General features: G+C 37.0%; 1 protein-coding gene across 2 annotated transcripts in view; it reads right to left on the reverse strand.

Moving 5' to 3' along the window:
- KDM4C (lysine demethylase 4C) overlaps nt 1-16,936 on the reverse strand; it is a 360,821-nt gene that overhangs the window by 146,281 nt on the left and 197,604 nt on the right. For both annotated transcript variants that reach the window (XM_007451455.1, XM_007451456.1), the window contains exons 12-14: nt 9,004-9,185; nt 7,135-7,348; nt 5,149-5,225 (exon numbers count right to left, since the gene is read on the reverse strand). In XM_007451455.1, the coding sequence (XP_007451517.1) occupies nt 5,149-5,225; nt 7,135-7,348; nt 9,004-9,185 (473 nt within the window). The remainder of the gene's footprint in view (nt 1-5,148; nt 5,226-7,134; nt 7,349-9,003; nt 9,186-16,936) is intronic.

Below are 16,936 nucleotides of genomic sequence, written 5' to 3' on the forward strand. Positions count from 1 at the left end.
AAAAAAAAAAAAAAAAAAAAAAAAGCCATTAATTTCAGGACATTAAAATAAATGGCTCTTAAAAAAAAAACAAAACAAAAAAAAAACAAAAAAAAAACCCCACAGAATCAAGGGGTTTTAGGGTGAAAAGAGGCCTTAGATATACATCTCTAGTCGAACCTTCTCATTACTTTGCTTTTAAATATTCCTGTAATTAAGATTTTAGATTATAGGTATGTGAGCTACTGTGTCTACCCCTCCCTTTCCCCCAAGAATTACATATGGTGATTAAAAAAGCTCCCTAGTAAGGCATAGCACAAATGTACTTTATTTGGACTTTTTCACACTGACAATGAAAATCTACAGCACAGGCTTAATGCTACCCTGGACAGAAGACTGGCAACTCAAGATTTGTCGGAGTCATAAATCTGAGTATGATGTGACTTCCCATATCTTAAATTACCAATCTTCCCATGAAGTTTTCACTCCCATTTTGGCACTAAAACAAAACCTCACAGTGACCCCCACCGCAAAAGAAACATCCAGATTTCGTGCAAAGAAACAACCACCAAAAAGCTACATTATTCCTAAATTTTAAAAAGAGAAAATCTTATCCATATTCCTCTTTAACCTCTTAACCTGTTTATATTTTATTCTTTAGAATTCCATTTATAAATTCTTTAGAAGATAGTATAGAAAATGCTCCTGTGATTTATTAGCATATTACCTCTTAATACTCTACAGAGTATTCAGCACATAGATTATTATTTTTTACAATAAAAGTATTTAGGTTATCAGTTCATTTCCAGACATTTAACTAACATCCTCCTTCATAATTAGAAGTGAAGCCCTAAAGTAGAGTTCAGGAATTTTACAGAAAGACTCAAAAACAATTTTTCAAAATAGGGATAAAAAAGAAAATGGTAGGGAAAAAAACCTGAAAGAAAGCAATACAAATTCTGTATTTTTACAGTGAGAATATTACATTATATTTTTAATTAGCAGTAACTTGTAGTCATTATAAAATGGAAATCCATAAACAGATTAGACACAAAACTCTATCAATTTAGGTCAAAAGTGATTAGGTTCAAATTAAGACTCAAAATAGCAAGAAACACATTCTAGAATCAGAGTAATGACATTCAACATCTAAAAACAGAACTTGGTAATGTCTGGAATGCACTCTAAAGCGCTACTATAATGAAGGAGTAAAAATGGCTCCAAAATGAATTACATAATCACAAAAGGGTTGGAAACAAACAGAGCTGAAAACAAAATACTCTAATAAACGCAAACATAGCTTTCATACAGATCTATTTATCTGAGCAGTACTGAAATGGGACAAACAGGCACAAAGCAATGATATTTAATTAGAACTATGAGATATACAACCTGAGTGTCAGGAGAGACAGGTATGTGGGGAATTATTTCACTGTTTCATTTCATTTCATTTGAATGTGAGCAGGGAGCTAGGATTCTAGAATCCAAGTTAGGGTGTTATTCAAAATTTGTGACTAATCTCTCCCTCTAACACATGCAGGTAAAGCTGCAATACAGCTTGTTGTTTCTTATTTTAGATGACATAAGTGGCTAAAGTAAAGAAATGATAGCAAAATGAAACACAGTGAGGACTAAACCAAAACTGGAAATGGTGAGAGCACTGAAGGTCACAGACCAAGGTCACAGATAAAGGCTCTGCAAGTTCAGAAATGATCCAACACTATACCAGGTGTTAGGGGTGTTATAGAGAAAAATGAGACAAAGTTCTGGCCTCCAGTTACTTAAAAACTAGCAGGGCAGTTTGGTCCGGAGCAACTTCCACGCTTTACAATTGGTAAATAAAAAGACAGCTGGTCTGTGAACATTGATTCCAGCCTTATGTACATTCTCACCCACCAAGCCCAAGTTGAAGCTGACAGAATCTTCTAATGTATGAACTTATTTACTTAGTTATGGTCTGGGACTGGATGAAATAATCGCTGAGATGCCTTTGCTTCCAAAATTTAAATAATTGATACTTATCTCTATGATATAGTGTTCTTTTTTTCCCAGCTTTATTGAAATATAATTGACATATTGCATAAGTTTAAGTTCTACAATGTGATGATTTGCTATATCTATATATTGAGAAATAATTACCACAATAAGGTTCATTAACACTTCCATCATCTCACATAATTATCTTTTGTGATTACATCATTTACGATCTACTCTGCTCTCTGTGGTGAGAGCATTTAAGATCTACTCTGCTGGCAACTTTCAAGTATCTAATAAAGCACTGTTAACTACAGTCACCATGCTATATACTAGATCCTCATAACGTATTCATCTTGTAATTGAAGTTTGTACCCTTTGACCACCTTCACCCATTTCACCCACACCCTCCGCCCCTGGCAATCACCAATCTATGCTCTGTATCTATGAGTTCAGGGTTTTTTTAGATTCCAATAGAAGTAAGAGCATACAGTATTTGCCTTTCCCTGACTTATTTCACTAAGCATAACGTCCTCCAGGTTCATCCATGTTATCACAAATGGCAGGATTTCTTTCCTTTTTTATGGCTGAATAATATTCATCGTATGTGTATGTGTGTGTGTATCTACACACACACACACACAAACTTTTTTTAATCCACTCACCCATCAACAGACATTCTTTTTAAGAAGAATCTGTAAAAAATAGAACTACCACATACAATTCTCACACATACCTTATGAAAATGAATACAAGGTGTTTCAGGCTACCCTTTTCTTACCCTCAAGATACTCAAAGCACTAATCATAAAAGGAAACAGAATTAACTGAAACAATCACATTTGTTGTATAAATACATATCCCAAGCAAAATATGCTCTTGGAGTGTTTTGTGTTCATGATGAATAAGCCTTACCTTCACAAACCATGTTTAAAAAGAAAATCCCAGGAAATAATTAGTAAGTAGAGTTAGTGAAATAAAAGCCAGCAATGAAATGGCCTTTGACCTCAGCTGCTTCATTAGATTTCCATTAGCTTTTTTAGAGCTTCTATTTATCAATAAAAGGAGGTCTAGGACTCCTCTGGAACCTAAAACTAACAGTGTGGGACTGACTCCTAAGAAAGCAAGTTCTAAGTGTACTTTCAAAATGCAATCATTTCAGCCAAAAAATCCAAAGAATCATACTTAAGTGCTTAGTAAAAAAATTAATATTGCAACACTCAATGCCACACTAAATAAGGGTGTTAAAGCCAAAATATCAATATTATCAGTTACTTCTCAGCAACGATTAAAATAAAATTCAATTATTTCTCAGGAGAAAAATTTAGAAATAGAGCTTCATGGACAAAGTTCACTCAAAACGAATAAACTGGAAAAACAATTGGCTCACTGAGAATTCAGATAATTTCCAATTAGAACTAAGAAATAATGTAGGTCTAAAAAAATCAATGCAAAGCTGTATTTAAGAGCTCCCATTTTTATTGAAAATTAAAAGAGATTCACATGGCATCAATATTAAAATACAAAAGGCACACTATTTTCTGAGGGTGCGGAGGGGTTAAGGTTAATAGAAAGATGCTTCAAATCAGGTGCAGAGAGTGATTAAGTATTTCCTTCTGTAGACATGCTAAAGGAAAATGACATAATTGATCAGAAGCTGCCTTAGAATCAGGGTGGCTGGCCTAGGCCTGGCCCTGGCTCTGCCATGCAAAGGACAGTAGTACCTTGGGTAACAGGACTGCTCGGTGTGTGAGCACAGGAGCCAAGCAGTAACTGTGGATGGAACAGAGAACTCTTCATGCCTTGGTGAACTGGATTAGAGTATCTCTAAATTCTAAATCTAAACTTCAGGGTGAATGAGGGGATATCATTAGTAAAACTGACTCTACAAGGCTTTACTTTGGCTCATATAATATGAATAGAACCAGCTTGATAAATAAGAGCTGAATATATTTATTATAGCAGGACTTCATGGCTGTTTTAAAGATGCTGTACATTTATACAGTTTTTGTTAACATAATGAACACACCAAAGGAAATACCAAAATGTTATCTGGGCTCACTAATGAAAAGAATTCTTAAGTTGGAGATATTATCTCTAATATGAAATCAGATTATTTGGACTATAAAGAGTGTCCATATTTTGCCCCATTTTCCCCCTCACTACCCAGAGTGAATGCCAGCAATAAAATCATACAGAAAGACATTCTCACAGATGCCTTTAATTTATAGTCATCATATGTCTATTTCAACACTGAGAGCTAAACATACATAATCATGACATAAATTTTCCTCATGTAAAGCATTGTCCTTCAGGTTTGTAACTTTGGTTGCAAGGAAATTTAATTCATTATCATTAGAGATCATTAAGGAATAAAGCAAATGCTACTATTATAATCAAAATCAAGCTAAGCATCTGCTCTGTGATCAAGAGTGAGGGATACAGTCTTGAGATCTGGTCGGTCTCCACTTTCAAACATGTTCTGATACCTCTTGAAAGAGAATTTTTAAGAGTAGTTAAGGTAGCACATAATCAAATGGCAAAATGGGTGACATGGTGGATTAACAGAATGGAACGCAATGCTTGGATGTAAGCTAAAGTTTCAACCGGGTCTTCAGGAAAAACAGTTTAGGTGAAGAGAAATCTGTGTTCTCCAAGTGGGGAACCATTTGTTGTTGAAGTTTCTGTCTCAAGTTCACAGCAATGCCTAGCACAGAACACTCTAAAATTTTCTAAAGTATGAATGTACGAATGAATAAGCGGGGAAGACCTCACGCTAGTGGAACAGTTGTGAATTAGCATAGTTTCCTGAGAGGTCACTGAAGAGTCCCCCCTTACTTACTTAGTAAGTAAGTAAGTACTTACTTACTTACTTACTTAGAAGACTTATTTTCAAGAATTGCAAAATAGAGCTGGGCAAGAACATGAAGCAATACTTTGGACATGCTCTAATAAACCAGTAGTCTCCATAGGTTCCTGAGCAAACGGTGATGCCTAGAAATGTATTTAACATTTCCACAATGGATATAGAGCTACCAGGTAGGATGATTTGGAAAGAGAAGACGAGAAATACAGGTAACTGTGGAATGGCACACAAAAGCATTGTGTACTATCTTACCTGACCACTAGATTTAAATGGACCCACAGTGGATGGAGTGAGAAAAGGAGTTAAAAGATACTAAAATTAGCCACTTACTGCTGTCCATGCGTTTCTTTTGCACCGGGCACATAGCCATCCATCACAGATCTCATGAGAAGGGATACCGTAACAACCTATAAAATAATAGTATGGATCCATTAATTAAAGTCTTTTGCATTTTGACAATATTACACATTTTAGCACTGAATAAATAAAATCGGAACAGCAGCCTACCATACCATTTTTGATTCTCACTGCTTAGAACAAAACATTAGCAAGGCTGGCTCAAAGATACTTTTGGTTCCCATGCCTCATAGCTAATAGGATTATCACTGCCAGAGAAAATGAGAGTGTGCATCTTAATAGTTACCAGTGCTCACAACAGTTATTATAGAGAATACTGATGATAATACTTAATGTGTGATTAGAAAATTTCCAAATTGTCAAGTCTAGTCCTTTATTCATGCAAAACATATTTCAAAATAAGTTGCAATTTATGAAGCAAAGTTTGGGGAAGTTTTAAAATGACACAATAAATAAACTGTGACACAATATTTATGTACATAAAATCAGTGCATAAAATTAATGTAATGTAAAACTACATTTCAAAAATTATGTTTAATTAGCTTTAACTTCAGTGATAGGAACAAAGGATGCACAATTCATAGTTAGTGATGAAGAGCTGTCTTCAATTCTATTTGTCCATTCAGTACATGCCTGACTCAAAATAACGATGTAAAGAGATAGCTGATGACATAAATATATGTAGCAATTATACGGTATCAACAAACATGTGTTACTCTAGTTTCCTGAAGAAGGAGTTTTAAAAGATTTAAATGAGTAAAATTTAAAGGAGTAATTTTTAATATCAAATTTCTATAACAGTTGACATGGGAAGAGAAAATAACAGAAATGTAATTACCCAAAGAAAAGCCTATCATAGTTACCCAAGACCATAAAGTGTTTAGTTCAAGCACATGTTTATAAAATATTATGGCTAAATTGCATAGCTAGTGCATTCTGGAGTCAAGATTAAATCCAAACTTGTTTGTGAAATGGTGCACTGTCTCTCATATAAATATAATCACGTAGAGTGAATGTGTATATATATGTGTATGTGTGTTACAAATTGATAGAAACAAATAAGAAGTTTTATATAATTACATTTCAAGCACATCATGTTCAAATTCCTTGGGGAAGATGAAAGTATCTAATAAATAAATGCTAGATAGCCAGGCAATTTCCACCTTAACACAAGACTGGTATTACGCTGGGGTAAATATAGAAGGTAATACCTTTATTATAAATCATTCATATTACACTGACAGACTCACACCATACATAAGAATGTTAACAGAACATTTGACTTGGTAAGAGCTGGAATATTAAAATGCTTTAAAATAGAACTGCAATGTTTAATAGATCCATTTTATACATTTTAGAGGATTTAAATGGCAGACCAATCTAAAAAAATGTATTTGCCACTTAACGCAATTATGTAAAAACACCAAATTGAGACAGGTATGGAGGCTAACTTTCTCAGTCTTGGGGGAAAACAACTCTAAGCACTTTTTCCCCCTGGAAGGCAATGAAGATCTCCCTACCTTTACAAAGAATAAAATTTTAACTCGATAATTAAATTTAACAATAATTCCCCAAATCACCAAAAGAATACTCATTTCTCTTTCAAAAGTAACAAAGGAAAACGGTCATGAATCAACATTAGAGATTGAAACTCAGTTTCTACAAACTTTAAGTAAAATTCAAGCATGTGAAAGGAATCCCACAATGACCCCACATTTGAACCCCAAACAAACAAACAGAACCAGATCTGTTTTCCACTGATACCACATAAAATTGGAGGAAAAAGAATGATTACACCTATTCATACTTTCTTAAAAGAAATGTGATAAAGAATGATCTAACCATTAATAATGCCAACAGTACAGTGTGATAGATTTGGCAAGTTACAAAAGGGGTGAGAAATAGAGAATATGTGAAGCACTGAAAAGCCAGCGATTAATGAGTGATAGACTCATTTACTTGCATGAACCCGTACGCGGCACTTTGCACAGGAAATCAGAAGACTTGTTCCATCCTCTTCCAGGAAGGCGTTAGGTGGAGAATATTCTATATTTTCCTCTCTATAAATAAAACACATCTCTGGAATGAGGGGCTTAGTCTTTCCTCCTGAAGTAACCACTTCATCTAATCTTGTCTCCCATCTAGAATCATTTTCTTCATTGCTGCTATCTGGCTGAAAAACAGAATATTTCCACGTGAGCGAAAAACATGGAAAAGAGCTCAGATCACTTGCTCTGGTCACTCAAATCCCCTAATAGCTGTTCATCCACTAACTTCCAGCTGCTGTACTTGCCCTTGTTCTCCCAGACCCACTATTAGCTCTTTATCAGTGCCGCTCCTCAGGCTCCCATCCAGAAGCTAAGCTGTAGGAATGAGAGGGTATTCTGTACATCTGCTGGTACAGAAATCGATGAGCTACTAAAACTACGTTCTTAAATACATAGTTCATGAAAAGCATCGATTCTTCTGACGAACTTTTTTTGCTTCTTTATTTGCACTAGGTTGACAGATCTGATTTCATTTACTGAAGAATCTTACCTGGTTACACCTGAAGGAGTATCTTCAAAGACCTTAGTTTTAATTTGTACAACAGTATTTAGAGAGTTTTTGAAGGTTTTTTGACTCACCACAAATTTTTAAAACAGCAAGACAGAAAGATCTAGCAAATGTCACTAAATAACAAAGGATAATGTTCAAATAGAAATCGTCACCTCTCACCAAAATATACAACAAATATTCAGTGTTTATTTGAAACTAATTAATGAACTATCTTATTATCCCCAGAGACCTTATATTAATAAATTTCCCCAAATCTTATCATTTTAGTTGGAATTTTTTTAATTATCGGGGAAATATACAGGCAGATTATGATACAGAAGCAAGAATCAATATAAAGGTAAGTCTTTCCAAGAAAACACAGAAAATTAGTGACTAAATGGGAAATAAAAATAAGGTTAATCACTCACCGGTGTCACATTCAAAGACAAGTGAATGAAATACTTCCTCTATTTACAAAAGGTCTGAGAATGTGGCACGTCACACATATTCATGCTCTGAAACGTCTAACCAGAATTACTTAATGTGGAACCCTAGGAATGATGTGATCTTGAGTAAAATATTTCTGACTCTATCAGTGAAAATACAACCCAGAACACAATGTTCACATCAACAGACTTTAAAATATACTGTATCTAAAAATGGATCTGGTAGTTTTACTCTTACCAGATTCTGAAAGATCATTTTGTCTGTGTTAGTGCTGGAGAATGTGGCCCTCTGTGACCTAAGATGCTATCAGCATAACATATACAAAATGACATCTGAAAATAATATCATGAATGGCTGCCTGATGAGGGTGAACTGGACAATTCAGTTTGCATTGAGTCCTGCTGTGTCTTTTGCATGTTCCACATGGGAAGATGAAGAGAGATATTTTAAATGTGGGCCCAGAGCCGACATTTATATGATTGAGAGTAATATTTTCAAACATAGAGCAGAGACTAGATCTAAGTTCTCTTTGTAAGCTTCTACTATTCTTAAGCTTTAAGCTCTGTGTTTCTTGGTGAAAGGGGTAGAAAGAAAGGTTGGAATTGCCCCTTGACTGAAATAAACCAAGACATTCAAAAATGATAAAGCACTGTCACAGAAAATTCTCTCAAGAGGCACTCAGGAATTCCATTTGCTGCTCTATGATAGCCATTAGCTACAGAAGTACTAATGTCTTCCTCTTCATGTGCCTACTAACCCTACAGAGATTCACCTGTGTTTTCACAGTCACACAAAGTGCTGCAGTGAAAGGAGACGTGGGCAGGGGCCCCTCCCGCTGGCTACCTTGTAGTAGGGCATGAGCAGAGCACAGATGGCACAGTGCGGCTCCATTCTGCCCATGGCTGCATTATACTCTTGCTCGGCCACAAAGTTTGGGGACTTCGTCTGCCAAAGGTGGACCAGAGGCTTTGCCCAAGACTCGGTTTCTTCCACTTCCTCCTCAATCGATGGAACTTCGGGCAACTCTTAAGAGAAAGGGTGTGAAAACACAGTGAGCAGGGGACTCAGGTTAAAACAATAACCCTGATTATAAAAGAAGCACACACTCCAAAGTACCTGTGATATTAATGTCAGACAGGAAACCTATTTTATCTTTCAAATATATTCCGAGAGGTGAAACAAAATCTTCATTGTCCGCATCATCAAGGACTACCTGAGATCCGACGGCCACACAGACCACCCTCCTTTCCACTCCTTCCCCATCCCTGCCAGGAATCACTAAACCGCTCTCTCCTCTCAACTCCACTCCTTCCGTGTTTCTTGTGCTACCATGATACCTTCCAGGGTAAAAGGGTTTATATGTGTGAGATTATCTTCCAGCTAGCAGAGGAATTTGCTAGCCACTACCTGTCTTACCAATATTTTTAGTTTCCTGACCTAACATTGTGCATGATTTAATAAAAATTTATTAACTGTATTTCATTTAATTAACTTTTAGGTTCAAAATTCATGTAAATAACATTTACAGAGCACCTATCATATGCCAAGCGATATACTGCCATTACATGGATATAAAAGACAATCCCTATGCCAAATCTCATTTGTTCAATATGATTTCCCAGAGGGTCAAATCTCTTAAGCATGTATATCTGTTAACATGAAAGAGGCACAGATCTATTCCACAAAAATGACATTTTACAAAAATTTATAGAAGGCCAGAAAAATACAGAAAGACATAACAGGTTAAGAGGAAAAATTCCTCATGCCCATAGCAGAGGACAGTATATCAAAGCGGGTGGCAGCAACCACAGCTACCCCTAGTACTTGATGTCTATACAGCTGTGATACACTCTCAACTTCCTCACCAGCTGTCTCAGTGCTACAAATAAATACTGTAGAGCAATGTCCTCAAGTCCCAGAAGGGGTAACCTATGAACTAATGTGCTCCTGTCCTTGCCTTGTTGACTTACTTGTTTTAGAAAAAGTCAAAGTGGATATGCTCAAGTAGAAAATAGGAAGAGCTAAATTAGGCTGAAAATAATTCAAAAGACATCAAATGCCAACTGAAGCAAAAGGGAACATTCCTGTTTCCATGGTGGTGCTGGTGGTGGTGATGGTATCGGCAGCAGCAGCAGCATTATTATTTACAATGGAAAATGCTTAGCATTCAGTCAGAGGCAGTGTTTGAAACAAAGTTAAGAACCTTTGCCTACATTTGAAATAAAGTAATCTGACACTAAACGTTAACAGTTTCCACCTCAGTTTCCTTATAATACACAATAGAAGACTTACTGTGAAGACCAAAATTTGACAAATGAAAGAAGGGAGTGAAAGTTAACCAGGAACTTGAAATACCATAAAGTCTAATAGCTAATCTCTCCAACATATATACTAAAAATGAGATCTAAACTGAAAAAAAAAAAATCCTTGGGTTTGAATAACTTGGACTCTACTTATTGGCTCACAATGAATTTATCATATCATTTGCTTTATTAAAAAAGATGGAAACTCACAAGATGGATGATGCTTTTATTCCTTTAGATGGTCATAAAATAAGGTGATGAGTTCTCAAAATATTTTTAGGGATTAAGGAAATATTTAATTCCTAAAAGCCTAGTGAAAATGAACAAGAAGTACAGGAAAAGAACAATTCTTAACAATGGAGCCAGAGAGCGGGGAAGTGTGTGTGTGCCAAGCCCTCTGGCAGACTTGGTCTAAGACTTGATCTAGGACACACCTTGAACTTGTCCTCAGACTCAACACTGACCTGGTAGAGGACCCTGCTCTACAGCTGTCCTGCCCCAAAATGAGGTCACATTCTGGCCCAAAGAGCATTTGTCTTCTGTTTGGATGCTCTTCAGGCCAGAGTATGCAAAGCAGCGTGGCAGGAATACTGTGCAGTCCCAAGTACAGGAACTGTCTGTCCAGACACCTAGCTTTCCCCCCCACCCAGCCACCCACCCACCGCACCACACGGCTTAACAGGATCTTAGTTCCCTGACCAGAGATTGAACCTGGGGCCACGGCAGTGAAAGTGCTGAGTCCTAACCACTGGACTGCGAGGGAACTCCCCCAAAGACCTAGCTTTAAATTCTAACTCTTTCTGTAAGATAGATTCTCATATGGTGATCATTCCTTTCTCACCTATTTCAGGGTTTTTTTCTCTTTTTAATATTAAAATGAAATAGTAAATGTAAAATTTCTTTTTAAATTCCAAGGCGCTAAAATTCTTTGTAAATTCTAAAGTGATTATACAATGCATATGCTATCCTTAACTTAGTTTTAAAAGTCAGAAACATCGGCACATTCTTGACGGTAAGTATTTTGTCTTCCTGAAATTATCTCATCAAATTATTCACCCCTCCTCTATCTCCAAGAGCTCTTGCTTACCTTTGAACCATGGCATTGTTCAAGAATAGACTAGCCTTAGCTATTGCCTTTCCCAGACTCATGATATTCGTGTAAACTACAAGTCTTAAATATTCTGGGGGGCAAAGTACTTTCAGAATATCTAAATACTCTCATCATCACACAATTCCAAATGAAAATCCTCCCTTTCAGCCTCTAAACACCTTTCCTGTTTCTGGTCTCTTTTTAGTGTACCGTCTTCATCCAGTTACTTTTGAAAAAAATACTTTCTATCTTCCAATATACGGAAGAGGGAAAATGTTTTTTGCAGCGTAGCTTCTAAGTGTTTTGATCATTTGGCATCACTATGCCTCGGAATTTCCTCTCCTCCTCCTCTTCTTCGACTATAGTTAACTAATGAACCTCTAAAGTTGCACTATAATCTCGTTGGTAATATATTTACTTCCCTATATGATGCATTTTGTAAGATGCCAGGCAATGAAAATAGACCACACTGTTTTAAAGATTTTTTAAATATCAAATTAGTTTTCACAACACCTTCACAAAAGAAGAGGGCAGGGGCAGATATTAAACATACAAGGAGAGCGAGGAGATATGGGGATATATGTGTATGTATAGCTGATTCACTTTGTTATACGGCAGAAACTAACACACCATTGTAAAGCAATTATCCTCCAATAAAGATGTTAAAAAAATAGTTAACTATTATATAATATTAAGATATCAATAGTATCAGTAATAATTAACTAGTAATTGTTAACTAGTAATAGTTAACTAGGAATTGATTGATTGATTAATGCTGTATTGTATACTTAAAAGCTGCTAACAGAGTGGATCTTTTTCTCACCACAAGAAAAAAATTTGTAACTGTGTGGTGATGTATGTTAACTAGACTAATTTTGGTGATCATTCCACAATATATACAAATATCAAATCAAAAAAAAAATACCATACAAGGACATGGACATTGTAAGCATTCAATGAATACCAATGTTTTTATTACTATAATTATCTCTTTTTTTAATATACCAGCACAGCAACATTCAGAAGCTCTGAGTCTCACCCCGAATGCCACAGTTTGCTATAGAATCGAGAGATAATGAGGCAAAGGAAAGGTCCCTTGGTGCAAATGCATCAAAGTTTGGGAAATCTGTGAAAATGTTACCAGCACAGAACTCCCTTCTTTCCCAACTATAATTCTCAACAAGAACAAAAGAAGAGCTAATAGTGTTAACAGCAGTTCTCAAAGTAAGGTCTGTGTACTCTAAGAGACACACAACACAATTTCATGAGGTCTGTATGGTCAATTTCATAATAATATGAAGGAGCAACTGTAATAAAAATTAATTGAAAAAATAATAACACAAAGACGTTATTTGCCTGTGTCACACTGCTGACATCTGTAATGGTGACACAAAAGCAATGAAGGGTAAAACTGTTGGTGCCTTAGCTTGAATCAAGGCAGTGGCACCAATGCAGTCGTTATATTCTTGACTATCTCAAATTTGCAGGTGGCGGTGGGGGGGTGTTTTCTTAACAATGCCTTGATGAAGCAAAAAAAAAAAAAGAAAAAAGTATCAATTTTATTAAATGCGCAATAAAATGGGATGTATGCATAAAGCACTTCTGCCGCACACTGAAGTTCAATGGTTGTCTTGGGAAAAGCACATGTGCAATTAATTGAATCGCATGTTGAATGAGCTGCCTTTTTCATGGAACACCATTTTTACTTGAACGAATGATTAACAGACAAGCTATGGTTATTCAGACTTGGGTATCTGGCAGCAATGAAAGTGAACAAAGAAAGCTTTCATTTTAACAGAAAAACTACTGACAGTATTTGTTGACAATGATGAAATTCAAGCTTCTGAGTCAAAATTAGAACTTTGGAAAATTTGTATCCACTTTTGTGAGCTTGACAGCTTCCCAATAATTAAAGCTATTTCTAATGGAATTGATGGTGATAATAACAAATGTAATTTTTTTATATTATATAAAAAGACCTGTATGACACAGATCTTTGTTTACCAATGCATGACGTTACAAAATCACGCATGCATAGAAGAGCCACTCAAAGTGCAAGACAGACCAATGAATTTTTAGCTTAATAGAGAACAAAAAGTTCACTGATGGGATTTCAGATTTCATGTTGCAACTAATCTTTAAAAAACCACCATTTGTCAAGTTTTATGGCTATTAAAATACTGCACCCCTTCTAACCATGTATCCCTAGTAAGCTGGACTTTCTTCAAATATACCTCAACCAGAACAACATGGTCCAAAAGACTGAATGCAGAGCAGACATGAAAATCCAATTTTTATTAAACCCAATATTAAAGAGCTCTGCAAAAAATGTAAAACAATGCTGTTCTTCCCTTTATTTTTATGGTTTGGGAAAACTTATTTTCTTATGAAAATAAATGTAACTGTTTATGCATTTATTATTGTTACTTTAGATTTTTCCATTTTAACTTTCAGCAAATAAGTACAAAACAGAAACAGACTCACAGACTCAGAGAACAAACTTACGGTTACAGGGTCGGCGGGGGGAGTAGGGTGGGGAGGGATAGACTGGGAGTTTGGGATTGACATGTACACACTGCTATATTCAAAATAAAATGCCTTTCCATAAAAAAATTTTTTTAATTAAAAAAATTTTTTTAAAAAGAACAAAAAATAATAATTGTTTTAATAATAGAAAACATGAATAAAGATGAGAGTAATTTGGGGTTTTTAACCTAGAAAATAAAACTAATTGATGAATTCAAGAAAAGAAATGTAACTATTCATGCATTTATGATTGTTACTTTAAATGTTTCCCTGTTTTAACTTTCAGCAAATAAGTACCATTAAAGTAAATCCACAGGAAGGAAAAGGGGGCAAAGGGGCAAGGGGGCAAATGGGGTAGGGAGAGAAGAGAAGGGAAGGGAAGGGAAGGGAAAGGAGTTCAAGAAAGGAAATGAAAAGAAAGGAGATGAAAGGAAACCTCTTTGGGGTCCTCAAAATGATTATGAGCATAAGCAGTCCTGAGGAAAAGACTGAGAATCACTGACTATACATGTGCACTTTCACCCAAAAGTATTAGTATCACAGAGTCACTGTTGAACAACACAGCCCTAATAAAGCTGGTGTAGACTGTGTTCTCACAGTCAAGCAAGAATCTCATAAACTGTTTTCCTCAATCAACGAGTAATGCTTAAGCAAAAAGAAAACAAGTCAATACTGCAAGAAGGCCTTCTTTTCTCTCGTTTCTTCAAGGTCTGCAAGGTTTGCCAGCTATAGCAGGGAAAAAAAAAATTCTATGCCGACACTTAATTATCTTTTTTCTTGGTGAGCCTCTTACCGCATGGCAGAAATCTAGACTCCTGGACTGTTGTATTTACAGAGACACGAGAGGAGACGTGTTTCCTCTATTTAAGCGGGCTCCTATGAAGGATAGCCAGCCCCCTGACAAGCACTACTGTGGTGGGGGAATGGGGAAAACAGATACGACCCTGGATAAACGTACTGAAGTAAACCACTGAAAACACTGCTGTCATACCAGCAGCACCCTCAATGGCTGATTTAAAATTTTTCAATCGCCACATCACTAAAAATCAGTCAGTAGAACCTGCCTGCCTACAGACCAAGCACCAAGCTCCTGGATCATGCACACAGTATCCCAGAATATTAAAAATATTCTTTCTGACTTACACCTAGGAAACCAAGCTTTTGCCTCCAACTCTGAATATCTCTGGCAGAAATAAAAGCTCTTGGAGAAAGGTAGTAGAAATAGATATGCATATAGAATCCACTAAGAGTGCTCAAGAAGAAATAAAAGTTAAACCACAATATTTGATTTATACCTGTGACAGCTGGGTACTAAGAGGTCGACCACAACTTCTGCCTCTAAAATTACTTGAAGATAAAATCACAGTAAGTAGCCCCTCACAGGCAGCCTGCTTACAACTCCCCTCCATCCTTCCAATGTATTTTAAATATTTATTTATCTTATCTATTTATTTATTTATTTATTTTCGCTGCGTCGGGTCTTAGTTGCAGCACGCAGGATCTTTCGTTGTGGCGCTCGGTCTCTTCGTTGCAGCGCTCGGGCTTCTCTCTAGCTGTGGCGTGTGGGCTCCAGAGCATGTGGGCTCTGTAGTTTGCGGCACGCAGGCTCTCTCACTGCAGCGTGCAAGCTCAATAGCTGTGGCGCCCGGGCTTAGTTGCCCTGCGGCATGTGGGATCTTAGTTCCCTGATCAGGGATCGAACCTGCGTCCCCTGCATTGGAAGGCGGATTCTTTACCGCTGGACCACCAGGGAGGTCCCTCCAATGTATTTTAAATACTTCTCCAAAATGATCCTCCCAGCTTGCTATTTAAATCATACTCGCTATGATACTGTCACATAAAAAGAAACATTTATTTGGTCTTTTCCTGGTTTCTGGCACAGAGCTTCTAAAACCCTTGGAATTTCCTGAATGATATGGGTAAGAGGAACATTATTGGTTAAAATATTAATATTTGGTCTTAGTCCTTAGTTCCCGACACAAGAGCTTCTAAGACCCTTGGAATCGCAGAACTGAAAAGTGTCTTTTGTCAGCTAATGAGATGATCGGTGGCTGGGGGCGCCTAGATAGCGTCAGGATTGGGGCTGGTCACCAGAAAGACCAAGGCAGGAATACAAAGTCAATGCATGAGTAGAGGGTTAGCACTTCAGCCCCACCTCTGACGTCAGGGGAAGGGAGAGAGGCTGGAGATTGAGTCAATCACCAAATAGACAGTGATTTAATCAATCGTGTAGCCACAACGGGGCCTACAAAACCCCTAAATGACAGGGTTCTGGGATCGAGAGGGTAATGTACCTGCAAAGGGCATGAAAGTTCTTCACACACCTACCCCCACCTCATACCTTGCCCTGTGCATCCCTTCTCTTTGGCTGTTCCTGAGTTATAAACCAGTAAATGTAAGAAGTGTTTTCCTGACTTCCGTGAACCATTCTAGCAAATTATCAAACCTGAGGAGGGAACTGTAGGGAATCCCCAGACTTTATAGCCCAATGGTCAGGTGTAAGGACTTGAAATTGGCATCTGAAGTGGGGACAACTGGTGAGACTGGACTGAGTCCTTAACCTGCAGGGGCTGTGCTAACGCTGAGTCATTAGTGTCAGAAAGAAACTAAACTGGAGGACACCAGTTGGCGCCTGGGAAAAGTAAGCCACACCGTTGCTGTCAGAAGTACCCTCGCTTGTGGGACCCACCCTCTCCTCACGACCATAAACAATGCTGTTTCTCAAAAGATCATTCTCAAAGGGACAACTAGAAATGTGTCCTGTCCATACATACCTATAAAGTCTGCAAGTCAGCAGTACATCCCATGCTGACCCAGAGACTCCAGAGCAGCAACAAGCGTACTGCAGGGGGAAGAG

This window comes from Lipotes vexillifer, unplaced genomic scaffold (assembly GCF_000442215.2).
Source record: "Lipotes vexillifer unplaced genomic scaffold, Lipotes_vexillifer_v1.1 scaffold260, whole genome shotgun sequence".
Taxonomy (NCBI): Eukaryota; Metazoa; Chordata; class Mammalia; order Artiodactyla; family Lipotidae; genus Lipotes; species Lipotes vexillifer.